The sequence below is a fragment of the Neoarius graeffei genome, chromosome 1, assembly GCF_027579695.1.
Source record: "Neoarius graeffei isolate fNeoGra1 chromosome 1, fNeoGra1.pri, whole genome shotgun sequence".
Lineage (NCBI taxonomy): Eukaryota > Metazoa > Chordata > Actinopteri > Siluriformes > Ariidae > Neoarius > Neoarius graeffei.
This window is the reverse complement of record NC_083569.1, coordinates 81,364,447-81,378,149: the sequence shown is the minus strand read 5'-3', so window position 1 is coordinate 81,378,149 and position 13,703 is coordinate 81,364,447. Positions and strand designations below refer to the sequence as shown.

Sequence of the window (13,703 nt, the reverse complement as noted above, 5' to 3'; positions counted from 1 at the left end):
GAAGTATTGCCACTTAAAAAATAAAAGTTTTATTGTTGTTTTTCCCCCATGGTTACGTTGCCAAATCAGATACCAGTAGCAGCCAATCAGAATCCACGTTATGTCGCGTAAGCCTATGGAAAAAGAGGATAAAGCCAAGAGCCCGCCTCCACCAGCACGTATCATATCACAGCAGTTTCCCTGGTGAGAAGTTGGAACGCTACAGCAGGTACACAGTTTAACTAACTTATGGATAATCTATACACTTATGCACACACTTTTAAGCACTTTTATTTCAAACAAACCCGTTTGGTGTCAATAATAATGGTACGGAAATGGCTTTAACTTTCTTTCGGTTCTGTTCCAAACTGGGTGCTGTTTGATTCCAGAAATGTCGGAGTCGACTCCGACTCTGATTCCTGATATCCACACTCACTGGAGTCGATTCCAGAAAGTGATTCTCGATAAAAATCCTGCCAGACTGCTGCTGTTTGTGATGTAGAAGGAGCCATTTCTTTTGACCGCAGGCGTCCTGTTTTCTTATTTCACCTCATCAGTGAGCCAGTTTATTTTAACTGCGTGGGATCTACAACAAAAGCTTTGGAGTCGATTCTTTGTTTCTTGGAATCGAATAATAAACTCCATTAACTTTTTTTTTTTTTGGGGGGGGGGGGATCGACTCCCAGATCCTACTTGTTCACAAATGGAAAATTTAATTTGAAATGAGAAGGGTATTTGCAAGTTGTAGTTTATTTCTTAATAACATTAGCCCTAAGGCTGGGTGAAATTAGGATGAGAATCTTTTTTTCCCTTCACCTTTTTTTTTTTTTTTTTTTGATCAATGAATCTGAGTTTTTTTTTTTTTTTTTGTCATACATAATGCAGTTAAATACATTTTGTGTAATTTTTTAAAGCTTTTTTTCCCCTCTGAGAGTGGATTTTGGAAACTGTAGATGTACAAAAACTGCATCATCTATAGGAAATGTTTCAAACAAAAGTTATTTTAAATAGGTTAGATTAGATAGAACTTTATTGATCCCTTTGGGAGGGTTCCCTCAGGGAAATTAAGATTCCAGCAGCATCATTACAGATAAACAGAAAAGAAAATAGAGAGAACTTGTAGATAAAGTATTTACATATACAAATATAAAAAGAATAAGATATGGGCAAGAGAGGAAGGGGGGCAGTAGGAGAGAGAGATAGTCATACATAATGCAGTTATAAATACATTTTGTGTAACTTTCTTTAAAGCCCCCCCCGAGAGTGGATTTTGGAAACTGTAGATGTACAAAACAGCATCATCTATAGGAAATGTTTATTTTGATGATACACCCTCGTTGGGGTGGCACGGTGGTGTAGTGGTTAGCGCTGTCGCCTCACAGCAAGAAGGTCCGGGTTCGAGCCCTGTGGCCGGCGAGGGCCTTTCTGTGCGGAGTTTGCATGTTCTCCCTGTGTCCGCGTGGGTTTCCTCCGGGTGCTCCGGTTTCCCCCACAGTCCAAAGACATGCAGATTAGGTTAACTGGTGACTCTAAATTGACTGTAGGTGTGAGTGTGAATGGTTGTTTCTCATTTGTATTCATGGATATAAAATTTGACCTATATAAAGTAAGATTTAAAATAAAAGTATGACTTCTGTCTTTTTTTTTTTTTTTTTTGTAAGTTAATCTTAGTTCCCAGTGCAAGTATTTTGATACTCTAGATTTTTAACATCAGTCCAAAAGTTTAGTATACTTTTTTTTTTTAAATAAAGAAACTAGGGTCTTGAGCATGCCAATTAATCACTTTTCATGCCAATAAGGTGTAATGAAACCCATATATAATTAGTCTATTGCATTGGCTTTTACTGCAGCTTTCAGAGTATTAAACCTGATCACATTATTGGCTTTTGTAGGCGCAACTCTGAAAATACACATGTAAAACATGGACATCTATTAATGTCCCATCAATGTATATGCAGTATGTGGTGTTATTTCAAGCTCAATTTTCAGCATTTTAATAAATCTATTTTAAACTTTCTGTAGTCCCAGATGCCTAGCTAGGTGTGCACTAGTTTTACACTGTTCATTATTTATTCCAGTTGCCTCAAGGAGGGGAAAAAAAAAATGGTCCAAGCCAAGACCTGGGTCCTGAAGCAGCACTTTGAGGGTTTTCCCAAAGATGGCGATTTTGCGCTGGAGCTGGAGGAGCTACCGGAGCCAAAAGATGGAGGTTGGTGCATGAAAACTGCATTTTGCTTTCTGTCCTATGGATGTGTGTCTTATTTTTGCTCACTGTGGTTGATTGTTGCAGAAGTACTTGTGGAAGCAGTGTTCCTCAGTGTGGATCCCTACATGCGGTAAGCATCATCTGCCTGTTCTTAGGGCCGATCTGAAGTCGGTGTAACATGCTTTCATTAACTTGAGATGCATGAACATGTATGTGAATACTCTGCATTTTCTTTTGTAGCTTTTGCTTTTCAAACGGTGTTTTGAAATCCAGTAATTTTCTGATTAAATTCTGGTCATTGTTTGGGGTCACTTTATCTGCAGGTAGACTCTGGTGCTGACATGTTTCTTTTCCTATATAATTGTTCCCGTGTTCACAAGTGGCTTTTAAATTGCTTTTTGTGTTGCAAGTTAAACCATTAAACATTTACTGCATTCCGCTTGAGATTATTTTCTTAAAGCTGTTGTATGGATTGTCGTTTTACTTTCAGGCCTTTTAGTCGCATGCGAATGCAGCCTGGAGAGGTGATGATCGGAACTCAGGTGGCCAAGTAAGAAAGGAAACCTGTCTTTTTATTGTATATAATCAGTTTTGTGACACTTTTGTAAATTCAGTTATTTGATTCTTGTTCCTTTTACTTTCCTGTTTTCTCTTCAGAGTAATTCAGAGTAAAAACCCAACATATCCTGAAGGCAGTCACGTGGTTTGTCGCTGCGGATGGAGGACACACACTATATCAGACGGAACTGGTTTAATTCGAATCCTGAGCGACTGGCCTAAAGATGTTCCGCTTTCTCTTGCTCTTGGAGGCGTCGGCATGCCAGGGTAAAGGTTCTTAATGATCTTTGATAATCAACTGGAAGGTAAAGGAGTGATTAAAAGTATGAAGGTGGCAGTGATTAAGTTATTTGTCTGCGTTAAAATGTTGGCATCTTTTTAATGCCATCAGCTTGTACCTGTGAGGATCTAAATCCAGTTTGAGACTGGCGTGTGCTGTGAGTTTGTAATCGGGGCTTGTTTTGGAGAAATGGATTCCCCCCCCCCCCCCCCCCTTCTATTAAGGAGCAGAAATCTTTAGATAAAGGGCAGCTTTGCAGGTTGCTGCGAAACATGAAAAGCAGCCAGTTAAAAATGTGTTTATGAATGGTTTTGAAGGAAGCTTGTATATAGATGAAAGTCTTCCGGATTTACCTGGATGGGTGGTGTGATTTGTCATCCCCCATTCCTCCCTGTTTCTTACTGATGCTGCTTTTCTTGTTTGTGGGGCTCGCTGCATTAAGCATGGCATGTATTTCATTTGATTTAAAAAGCGCTGTCATATATTACCATTCAAAAGTTTGGGGTCACCCGGACAATTTTGTGTTTTCCATGAAAAGTCACACTTTTATTTCCCACCATAAGTTGTAAAATGAATAGAAAATATAGTCAAGACATTTTTCTGGCCATTTTGAGCATTTAATCGACCCCACAAATGTGATGCTCCAGAAACTCAATCTGCTCAAAGGAAGGTCAGTTTTATAGCTTCTCTAAAGAGCTCAACTGTTTTCAGCTGTGCTAACATGATTGTACAAGGGTTTTCTAATCATCCATTAGCCTTCTGAGGCAATGAGCAAACACATTGTACCATTAGAACACTGGAGTGAGAGTTGCTGGAAATGGGCCTCTATACACCTATGGAGATATTGCACCAAAAACCACACATTTGCAGCTAGAATAGTCATTTACCACATTAGCAATGTATAGAGTGGATTTCTGATTAGTTTAAAGTGATCTTCATTGAAAAGAACAGTGCTTTTCTTTCAAAAATAAGGACATTTCAAACTGACCCCAAACTTTTGAATGGTAGTGTATATTTATTTTAAATAGCTATTGTAAAATGTTAATAAATAAGGACATTTATGCTCGTTTGTTCTTGCCACAGGCTGACTGCTCTATATGGTTTAGAAGAGGTGTTGGCCATCAAACCCGGGGAAACCCTCCTGGTGAACGCAGCGGCTGGTGCCGTGGGGAGCGTCGTGGGTCAGATTGCTAAAACGAAAGGCTGTAAAGTGGTGGGTTCAGCTGGGAGCGACGCTAAAGTGGCCTGTCTGAAAGAGCTGGGTTTCGACCAGGCTTTCAACTACAAAACTGTGACCTCTCTGGAGGAAGCTCTAAAACAGGCCTCGCCAGAGGGATACGACTGCTACTTTGAGAACGTAAGGAAATGGTTTTCCTTCCTCTGGAAGTTATGTTATGTTTGGTGTCTCATTTATGACACTAATGCACTGTGGTCTAGTATTCCCACTTCTGCTTGGGTTGTTGATCTCCTAAAGGTCAGTTCAAATGTGTTTTAACAGGTTGGTGGCCATTTCTCCAGTGTTGCGCTCTTGCAGATGAAGCGGTTTGGGAGGATTGCGGTTTGTGGAGGGATTTCCCTGTACAATGATAAAGAACCCCAAACAGGTCTCCCTTGATTTACATGTTGCCTGTGATCTGCTCTAGCTATTTAAATAGTTCAAGTGTACTGTGAACTTGCACAACTGGAAATTGCTTCTTGTAAAAAAAATAAGTCAAGTTTGATATTGAACTTGGGCACTTGCAGGACACAACCTATTTGTCTTGCTCTATATGGTACAATCTGCGGTGCAGCCATTTTGTAATGTCTAATCAGTAGACAAACCCTGTGTCCAAAACTGCTCACTCGTTCACTACTCCCTATATAAGGAATTACTATATAGTGAGCTCATTGGTAAAATGAAAACGCTTTCGGATGCTAGTCCGCCGTGCCGTTATTTACGTCATTACTGTTGCACAATTAAAATGTGCCAGATTAGTCGGCTGGAGGGTTTTCAAGATAAATCCATATTATACTGAGTGTAGTTCACACATTAATCAATACAAAGTACCTGCGTCTTTCAGGCTTTTTTTTTTAAAATGAACTCAAGGTTGTCTTTGCCGCTGCCTTTTATTAAACCAAATTTGAGACTTTTGATTTCTTTGTGTGACCGCAATGCATGATGGGATATATTGCTTTGGTTAGTGACCATCGGTTGTACACTACTTTTCGTGATGCATTGTGGGATACTTTGAGTGCACTATATAGGGTGTAAATAATTCTCACCAAGGTTTTGGACAGCACTACAAAATCGTGTCCTCACTATGTAGTGCCCTATGGTATATAGTGAGTAGGGAGCTATTTTCGGACACAGGGAAATTGTTCCCTAGATAGTGCACCAAAAACCCAGTGTGTGTGGGGGGAGGGATTCTCAGTGTACAGTATGAGGCATTCCATTTTTACCCTGGTGCTATTGAGTGGTCTTGAGGTCAGAGCTCTGTATAAGACACTAGACGACTTCCACTTCACCCTTAACACACCATGTCCTTATGAAGCTTGCTTTATGCACAGGGGCTTTGTCATGCTGGAACAGGTTTGGGCCTCTTGGTTCCTGTGATGTGAAGTCTTAATGCTACATCATAAAAACTCACACTCTCTAAAATTGTGCTTCCAAGTTTTTTTGGGGGGAAACAACTATTGGTGTGATTTGGGCGTGCATCCCCCAAATATGTTCCAGAGTACATCATAATGGAAGCATGTGTATGTCTTGTAGGTCCTTATCCACACCTGCCTATGATCTTTAAGGAGTTGCGGATGGAGGGCTTCATGGTGGGGAGATGGGAGCATAAGAATGATGAGTCTCTCAGAAGGCTGTTTAACTGGGTGCAGGAGGCAAGTAGCTTCTAAGTCTTTTACTGCAGATCATTTAAAGCATCCTGCTTGGTGAAATGTAATGTCTTGGAATTTGGCTTTAAAGTGCTGATGACATGTTTTTGATATCTTTGGCGATGTTTTATAACATAAAAAGTAATTCCCGATGATCCATATATTAATTCACGAAGGCGCCTATTTTACAAGTTATAATAAACGCGGCTATTTGGGCAAATTTGACAGGGCTGCAGCACCCAGGAGACAAAAGAGGAGGAGGGGCTATATGACGTCAGCGAAAGAACCTTCCTCCTAACTTGCCAATTTGTTGTCGATGCGACAGGTGTTCAGTTTGTCATTATTAGTATTATACATTATGCCGGCTTTTGCTCCAAAACCTACAAGGATGGGGTAAGTTTATTCAAGTTTCCCAGAGATCCTGAGCTGCATGCGAAGTGGGTGAAGCAAGTCAGGCGCACTCGTGACAAGTGGGAGCCCTCACCAACATCCGTCCTGTGCTCTGAACACTTCGATTTGGATTGTTTTGACACCCTTCCCAGCTTAAAAGAATCTCTTGGGTGTTCAGTTGAGCACAAACGTGTTACTACCATCAGCAGTGCCTACACAGTGTTGCCAGATTGGGAGGTTTCCCGCCCTGTTGAGCAGTTTCAAGTGCATTTTGAACATATTTTGGGCTGGAAAACGTCAGCACTATCTGGCAACAGATACTGCTGACGTTTTCCAGCCCAAAATATGTTCAAAATGCACTTGAAACTGCTCAACTGGGCGGGAAACCTCCCAATCTGGCAACACTGCCAGTATTCCGGAGGGGGTTTACTAGTAGCTACGCCGGATCCAAAGACAGTCCTCCTGTCAGAACATGTGTTGTGAAACAACATAAGTACGTAGAGCTATAGATTCTACATGATCATAAATGTAATCATAAAGTCGGCGTGATATCAGTCGTGTATTTGCTTGTGAAAGCTTGCGGCTTTCATGTAACTGCCGCCTAGCAACGAGAGGCAAAGGGTAAAGAGGGTAGGCTATCATAGATTCTATTTGGAAGAGATCAACACAATTCTAGACTCCCAGAAGAGGAAGAGCTAACACTAGAGTTCACTGGCGTTTTCATGCGCCATTTCCATTGAGTAGAACCAGAGTAGAACAGCCAGTGAACTGCAGCGTGTTCTTCCGCTGACGTCACATGGCCGTGAGCCACAGACCCAGTTTTCTTGCGCTGTGCAATTAAAAGTTGGATATTCGCGTAACAGCTTCTTTTCATGTAATTATAACAGAAATCTAACATGTTTGCCATGTTGTATAGTTTTATTTAAGAAATTGCATAGTCATGTTTGTGTCATCAGCCCTTTAATTGGGTTCTTCACTGCAGGGAAAGCTGAAGTGCAGAGAACATGTGACTGATGGCTTTGAGAACATGCCCACTGCCTTCATGGGCATGCTGCAGGGGGAGAACATCGGGAAAGCCATTGTTAAAGTCTGAAGGCTTTCCTTCCTGCTCAGTATCGTGAAACTGAATCCCTTCCCTGTTGCACATTGAATAAAACATGAAGTTTGGTATTGTAGAGGGTTGTGTGGGTTTTTTTTTTTTTTAAATAAAACCCTTTTCCACCCATTTTCTTTATATAAAACCTATTCTGTTTAAATGTTTGGGGTTCAACATGTGAACGCTTTTACTCACTGGATATGACTCCATCTACTGAATCATTGAGCAAGGCTTTAAAAGTTTACCTCCTTGTGTAAGGAAAGACAAAGCTGTCAAACTGCCGTTGTATCTTTCTTAACCTGCAGCAATAAAACTCCATCTGCTTATGCACTGGCTTGTTTTTGCAGTCATGTAACTCAACCCTGATCTCCTCTTTTAGTAAATGCGTGTTAAGCTAGTGGGATGCGTTATATGGACATGCATTATTTTTCTTCACTAAGCCACAGGTTACAGGCAGTATGTGAAGTTTTCCCAACCTCCAGAACATTTAATTCAGTTTATTTAAAAAAAAAAGTTTGAAACCCAATGTTGAGGTCTGGAAATTCTGGAAGCGTTTTTGATCATTTTCCAATGGAGGATGATTTTCGACTACCAAAAACCAGCACGACTCAGCTCGTTTCAGCCCTGCTTAGCCCCTAAAACTCGCACCGTTTTGGAGTGGGGCTGAAGCGAGCCAAGCCGTGCCGAGTGAGGCTGGGGGCGTGAGCAGACACTCCCCTGTGCACTGATTGGTGAGGAGGAGTGTCCTCACACGCCCCGCGAGCACGCTGGGATCTGTAAACACCGCAAACCCGGAAGAAGAATAATTACGAATTACGAGAATTTCTGAAGCCTTATGCGCCTCGCCTCATCTATACGCTCTTGCCAGTATCTGTCCGCGTTGTCGGTGACAACAAGCCACAGCACCAAGACCAGCAACACTAACGACTCCATGTCCTCCATGTTTATTGTTTACTATTCGGGTCGTGAGACTACCGCTTAAAAGCTCACTGAATCAGTGACATACAGAGCATCGTGGACGAGTTCGCGGAGCGCAAGGCTTGTCATATGCCCTTCAAATAATGTGCGCAGTATAGGCTATTGATGTTTTATTATGAGCCATGTACAGTATCCTAATGTTTTTTGTTTCTGAGTTACATGTTCGTTTGAAGGACTTGATGTACTAAATAACATAGTTGCACCCGGTAGTGTTGAAATTGGTAAACACCGCAGTTGCGGACATTGTGTAGCCTAAAATGATGTTATGATAAGCTTTAATAAAGGGCCCGGTCATTTGCCCCACCCCCGGCCCGGCTCTGACTTGTTCCGCCACTGTCACTGATGTCACTGTTTGCGCTGCTTAACGACATCACGTGACATCCACCCACTTTCGCTAACTCCACCCAATGTGTCCACCCACTTCCAGCCAGCACGGTTCAGCGCGGTTGTAGTCGAAATGCAACTCCAACAGCCCCGCTCAGCTCGACTCGGCACGGCACGGCTCAGCCGCGTTTGTAGTGGAAAAGCGGCATAAATGAGCTTCAAAATGGAGGAATCTGTTTATTTCATGCAAGACCTGTTTTCCTGGAGTTGTGTGCAGGACACTGTTAATTAGATGCATCAGGTTCCACTTCAGTTTTATTTTTCTGTGGTAATATTAATGGAGGTAGTTATTCCAGCTCAGTGTGGTTGATGCTCACTAGATGGTGCTGTGATCCACAATATTGAAAAGTGGACTAATGTTTCCATTAGAATGAATCAGAACGAGGGGAAATATTGTGTTATCCAACTGCACTACATGGTTCTTTCCTCCAGATGATCATGTGCAGGAGACTAAGAGCATTCAGAATGTGTTCCTACCTCCTGCCCAGTGTGAGATACAGTCTGGATTCATTGTGACCTTGATTTGGATAAAGTGCTTTTTTAATGATTTGAAATGAATGTTTCTGTATAATCAGAATTACTTTAATTCCCAGAGGGAAATTCAAATTTGCTACCAAGCTCCTGAATCAAAGAAGTAAAAGTGTCTGAAAACAGAAGATAAAATCATCTGGGGGAAAAATAATTTAAAATGATTATTAAATCTGGGGGCTAATGCCATCCAGGCCTGCTGATTTTCCTGCATGGAGTCTCTTCAGCTGTCTTTTCAATTGCTCCTCGCTGATGATCGGTGTGGAGGTGAGGGGTGGGGGAGGGATGAAGGTGTTTCTTGGGGGGGGTGCTCAGCCAGGGGGTCTGCTGAGGAGGTGCAAGCGAGGTCCTGAAATGGGGATGAGGTTGGGCAAGAAGAGGCAGGGGAGGGGAGAGAATGTGAAGTGTGTGGTTGTAGCCATCCCGCAGAAGAGTGGTGGTGGGTTGGGGTCACACCATTGAATCTGTTGAAGTAGAGATTCAGCTCATTCACCCTTTCCACATTGCCATCCACTCCTTCACTGTTGGTTGGCTTGTAACCAGTGATGGTCTTCATTCCACTCCACACCTCTCTCATGTTGTTCTGTTGGAGTTTCCACTCCAACTTCCTCCTGTACTTTTCCTTGGCCTCCCTGATCATTGCTCTCAGTTCACGCTGTACCCCTCGCACCTCCTCCTTGTTGCTGGCTCTGAAAGCCCTCTTCTCATTTAAGAGGGCTTTGATGTCCTTCGTTACCCATGGCTTGTTGTTGGGGTAACAGCTGACAGTCCTAGCTGGGACAATGGTGTCCACACAGAAGTTGATGTATCCCGTAATGCACTCTGTGAGCCCATCAATGTCGTCTCCGTGGGGCTCACACAGTGTCTGCCAGTCTGTCACCTCGAAGCATCCCTGCAGTGTCTCGTTGGCCTCGTCTGTCCATCTCCCCACTATCTGTGATGTGGTGGGCAGTCTCTTCACCAGAGGCACATAGCAGGGGGAGAGGTAAATCAGGTTGTGGTCTGACCTGCCCAGTTAGAGCTGTAAGCCTCTTTAACATTAGCATACAGCAGGTCTATTCTTCCCTCTCTGGTAGGACAGTTCACAAATTGGGTGAAAGTGGAAAGTCTCATCTCATTATCTCTAGCCGCTTTATCCTTCTACAGGGTCGCAGGCAAGCTGGAGCCTATCCCAGCTGACTACGGGCGAAAGGCGGGGTACACCCTGGACAAGTCGCCAGGTCATCACAGGGCTGACACATAGACACAGACAACCATTCACACTCACATTCACACCTACGGTCAATTTAGAGTCACCAGTTAACCTACCCTGCATGTCTTTGGACTGTGGGGGAAACCGGAGCACCCGGAGAAAACCCACGCGGACACGGGGAGAACATGCAAACTCCACACAGAAAGGCCCTCGCCGGCCCCGGGGCTCGAACCCAGGACCTTCTTGCTGTGAGGCGACAGCGCTAACCACTACACCACCGTGCCGCCCGAAAGTGGAAAGTGTTTTGTCCAAATTAACATGATTAAAGTCACCTGAGGTAGCAATGAATGCACTCGGGTGTTGAGTCTGTAGCCGGGCTATTGCAGAATGAAGCAGTGTTCAGGTTTGGGGGGGGAACATAAACAGCCACCATGATAGCATTAGAAAACTCCCTGGGCAGATAATATGGACAAAGTCCGACAGCACACAGTTCAATATCCAGGCTGCAGAGGTGCTCCTTCACGGTGATGTGAGGTGGGTTACACCACCGGTTGTTCACAAGAATGGCAAGCTCTCCCCCTTTGTGCTTACTGCTCCTGGCGCAGTCTCTGTCCGCACGCACTGTAATATACACTACTGTTCAAAAGCTTGGGGTCTGTTAGAAGTGTCCTCATTTTTGAGAAATTTTGTCCATTAAAATAACATCAAATTGATCAAAAATCCTGTCCAGACTTTGTTAATGTTGTAAATGACTATGGTAGCTGGAAATGACTGCTAATGAATATCTGTGTAAATGTAGAGAGGCCCATTATCTATCACGGCATTTTGCAACACCGTGTCATACCCTGTGGACAGCACTTGATAGGAACCAATTTTGTCCTACAACAGGACAATGACCCAGAGGACACCTCCGAACTATGCAAGGACTATTTAGAAAAGAAGCAGACAGCTGGCATTCTGTCTATAATGGAGTGGCCAGCGCAGTCATCGCATCTCATCTCTACTGAGCTGTTATGGGAGTAGCTTGACCAAATAGTAAAAAGTGGCCATCAAGCCAATCTAACTTGGAGGTGCTCCAGGAAGCATGGGGTGAAATCTCATCAGACTTCAACAAATTGACATCTAGAACGCCCAAGGTCTGCCAAGCTGTAATTGCTGCAAATGGAGGATTCTTTGATGAAAGTAAAATTTTGGGGAAAAAATTTCAAATAAAAATTATTTCTAATTGTCAATGACTATTTCTTATTCATTTTGTAATATTTTCTATTCAAACTCATTTCATGGTTTTTTTTTTCCCATGGAAACAAGGAAATTTCTAACTGACCCTAAACTTTTGAACAGTAGTGTATATTTTGTTTTTTTTGTGTGTGAAGTACAGCAGACATGTTTATTCTCAGTTGCACAGTACGTCAAGACTTACAGTGGATATAAAAAGTCTGTACACCCCTGTTAAAATTCCAGGTGGTTTTTAATGTAAAAACTGAAACCAAACTCAATCATGTCAGATTGTTTGTTTGTTTTTCCACCTTTTAAAGATTAACAAAACCCCAAAATAAACTCCTTTATACTGATAATATCCGTATAAGACATGTCTGCGTGCTCACTTGTTCATGTTTGTACCTGTATACAGTGTACAAATTTTGCTTTTCTTTGAAAATAATGTCCCTGGGTACCACCATGTCACGCTTTCCGAGGTTCAAATATCTCACACTACAAATTACACGAGAGGTTCTGATATTGTGATGTGGACTTACTGAGATCGAGTGGATATATATCATTTGTACATTTTTGTGAACAACCCTAAAGATGTCCGAGTGTCAAGCATTTGGGTGTAAAAATAAGCCTGATTGCTGAAGCAGTGAATGAACATGCACAGCCTTCGGGAGCCTTTTTGCTGCCTATAAACTCCATCATTGGCCACTTTTTTTTTTTCCCCCAAATTTAAAATTTTCCTCGCATTTTTGTGACACGCTTTTGTTTGTTTTTATTCCCTGAGAAAAGTGATCTTTTTAGGTGGCAAGAATTGTGTTCCTATGGCAGTGGGATTGTTTTCATGCGTATACAATGCATAGGGAAGCCATGTCCTAATGGTTAGAGAAGCAACTTTGGGACCAAAAGGTCACTGGTTTGATTCCCTGGATCAGCAGGAATGGCTGAAGTGCCCTTGAGCACATCCAACCCCAGGCTGCTCTGGGTATGTTGTACATCACTTTGGATAAGAGCATCAGCTGTCTCTAACGTATACGTTATCTAGCCGAGTGAGATTTAAACTTCATAAAGGTTCAGTTGCATGTTTTGTTGCTAGTAAAAATCACTTGGTTACAGAAAATTTCTGATTAGATTTTTTGAATTAGAAGCCTTTATCTGTCACATATACATTACAGCACAGTGAAATTCTTTCTCTGTATTTAACCCTGCTGAAGCAGTGAAAACACACAAATAGAGAGAGAGAGAAGTGGTGACTGGCGATTATTTTTAGTATTAGAAGCATTTATTTGATGGCTCTGTGTTATGAAGGTAAATGGCGTGCTAGTGATCCGGTTATGTCACAAACAGATATACAGTTTCAGTGGTTGTGTCTGAAACCAAGGCTACACACCTCATCAGCTATCAGCTCATGTACGACTTGATTTCATGGAATAACTGTTAAATATACTGTTGACTGTCAGGAATGCAGGCAACAAACAGATGTAAGCGTGGTTGAGAGTTTATTAAGGCAAACTGGTAACCAAGTCCGAATCATAAGGCAAAATCATGGTAAAAAAACAAGCAATGGTCAGACTATCAGGGGCACAGATAAAATGGAGAACCCAAATAAACAACATCAGACACAAGGAACAGAGCATATACTGTGTGTGTGTGTAATGCGAGTCCTTATATACTGTCCTATAATGAGGCTGTGATGATTGTGAATGATTAGAATTCAGGAGACTTTGAGTGGTGAGGTGCAGAGTGGGTATTGTAGTCCATGGTGGCCATATTTGAATGCTGCTGTGAATTCTGGGAAGTAGAGTATTGCGTGAGAACAGGAGCAGATGTGACATTGTAATTTGAGGTGGTGAGATGGCATGTTATCTTTAGCATACCTCACTTGGTTAGTTAACATAATTGTTCAAGTATGTGTTCCTCAGATATAAAGCATTTTCTAATTAGTTGTCTCAATTTGGGAGATATAAAAAAAGAAATTTACCCAAATAGTTCTTCACCAGGGGCGGCATGGTGGTGTAGTGGTTAGCGCTGTCGCCTCACA

The 13,703-nt window shown here is 42.3% G+C and overlaps 1 protein-coding gene across 2 annotated transcripts; it reads left to right on the top strand.

Annotated features, from left to right (window-relative positions):
- Window positions 1–151: 151 nt before the first annotated feature.
- Window positions 152–7,689, top strand: ptgr1.1 (prostaglandin reductase 1, tandem duplicate 1). 2 transcript variants are annotated; one of them, XM_060925128.1, is made up of 9 exons: window positions 152–208; window positions 2,058–2,188; window positions 2,270–2,315; window positions 2,676–2,735; window positions 2,843–3,010; window positions 4,107–4,380; window positions 4,522–4,627; window positions 5,773–5,891; window positions 7,258–7,689. In XM_060925128.1, exons 2-9 carry the CDS (start codon window positions 2,083–2,085, stop codon window positions 7,366–7,368), a joined length of 990 nt encoding a protein of 329 aa, XP_060781111.1. In that variant the 5' UTR covers window positions 152–208; window positions 2,058–2,082; the 3' UTR covers window positions 7,369–7,689. The 2 variants fall into 2 exon arrangements, with proteins under 2 accessions (XP_060781111.1, XP_060781103.1); XM_060925120.1 differs by having other exon boundaries at window positions 2,058–2,315.
- Window positions 7,690–13,703: the final 6,014 nt, after the last annotated feature.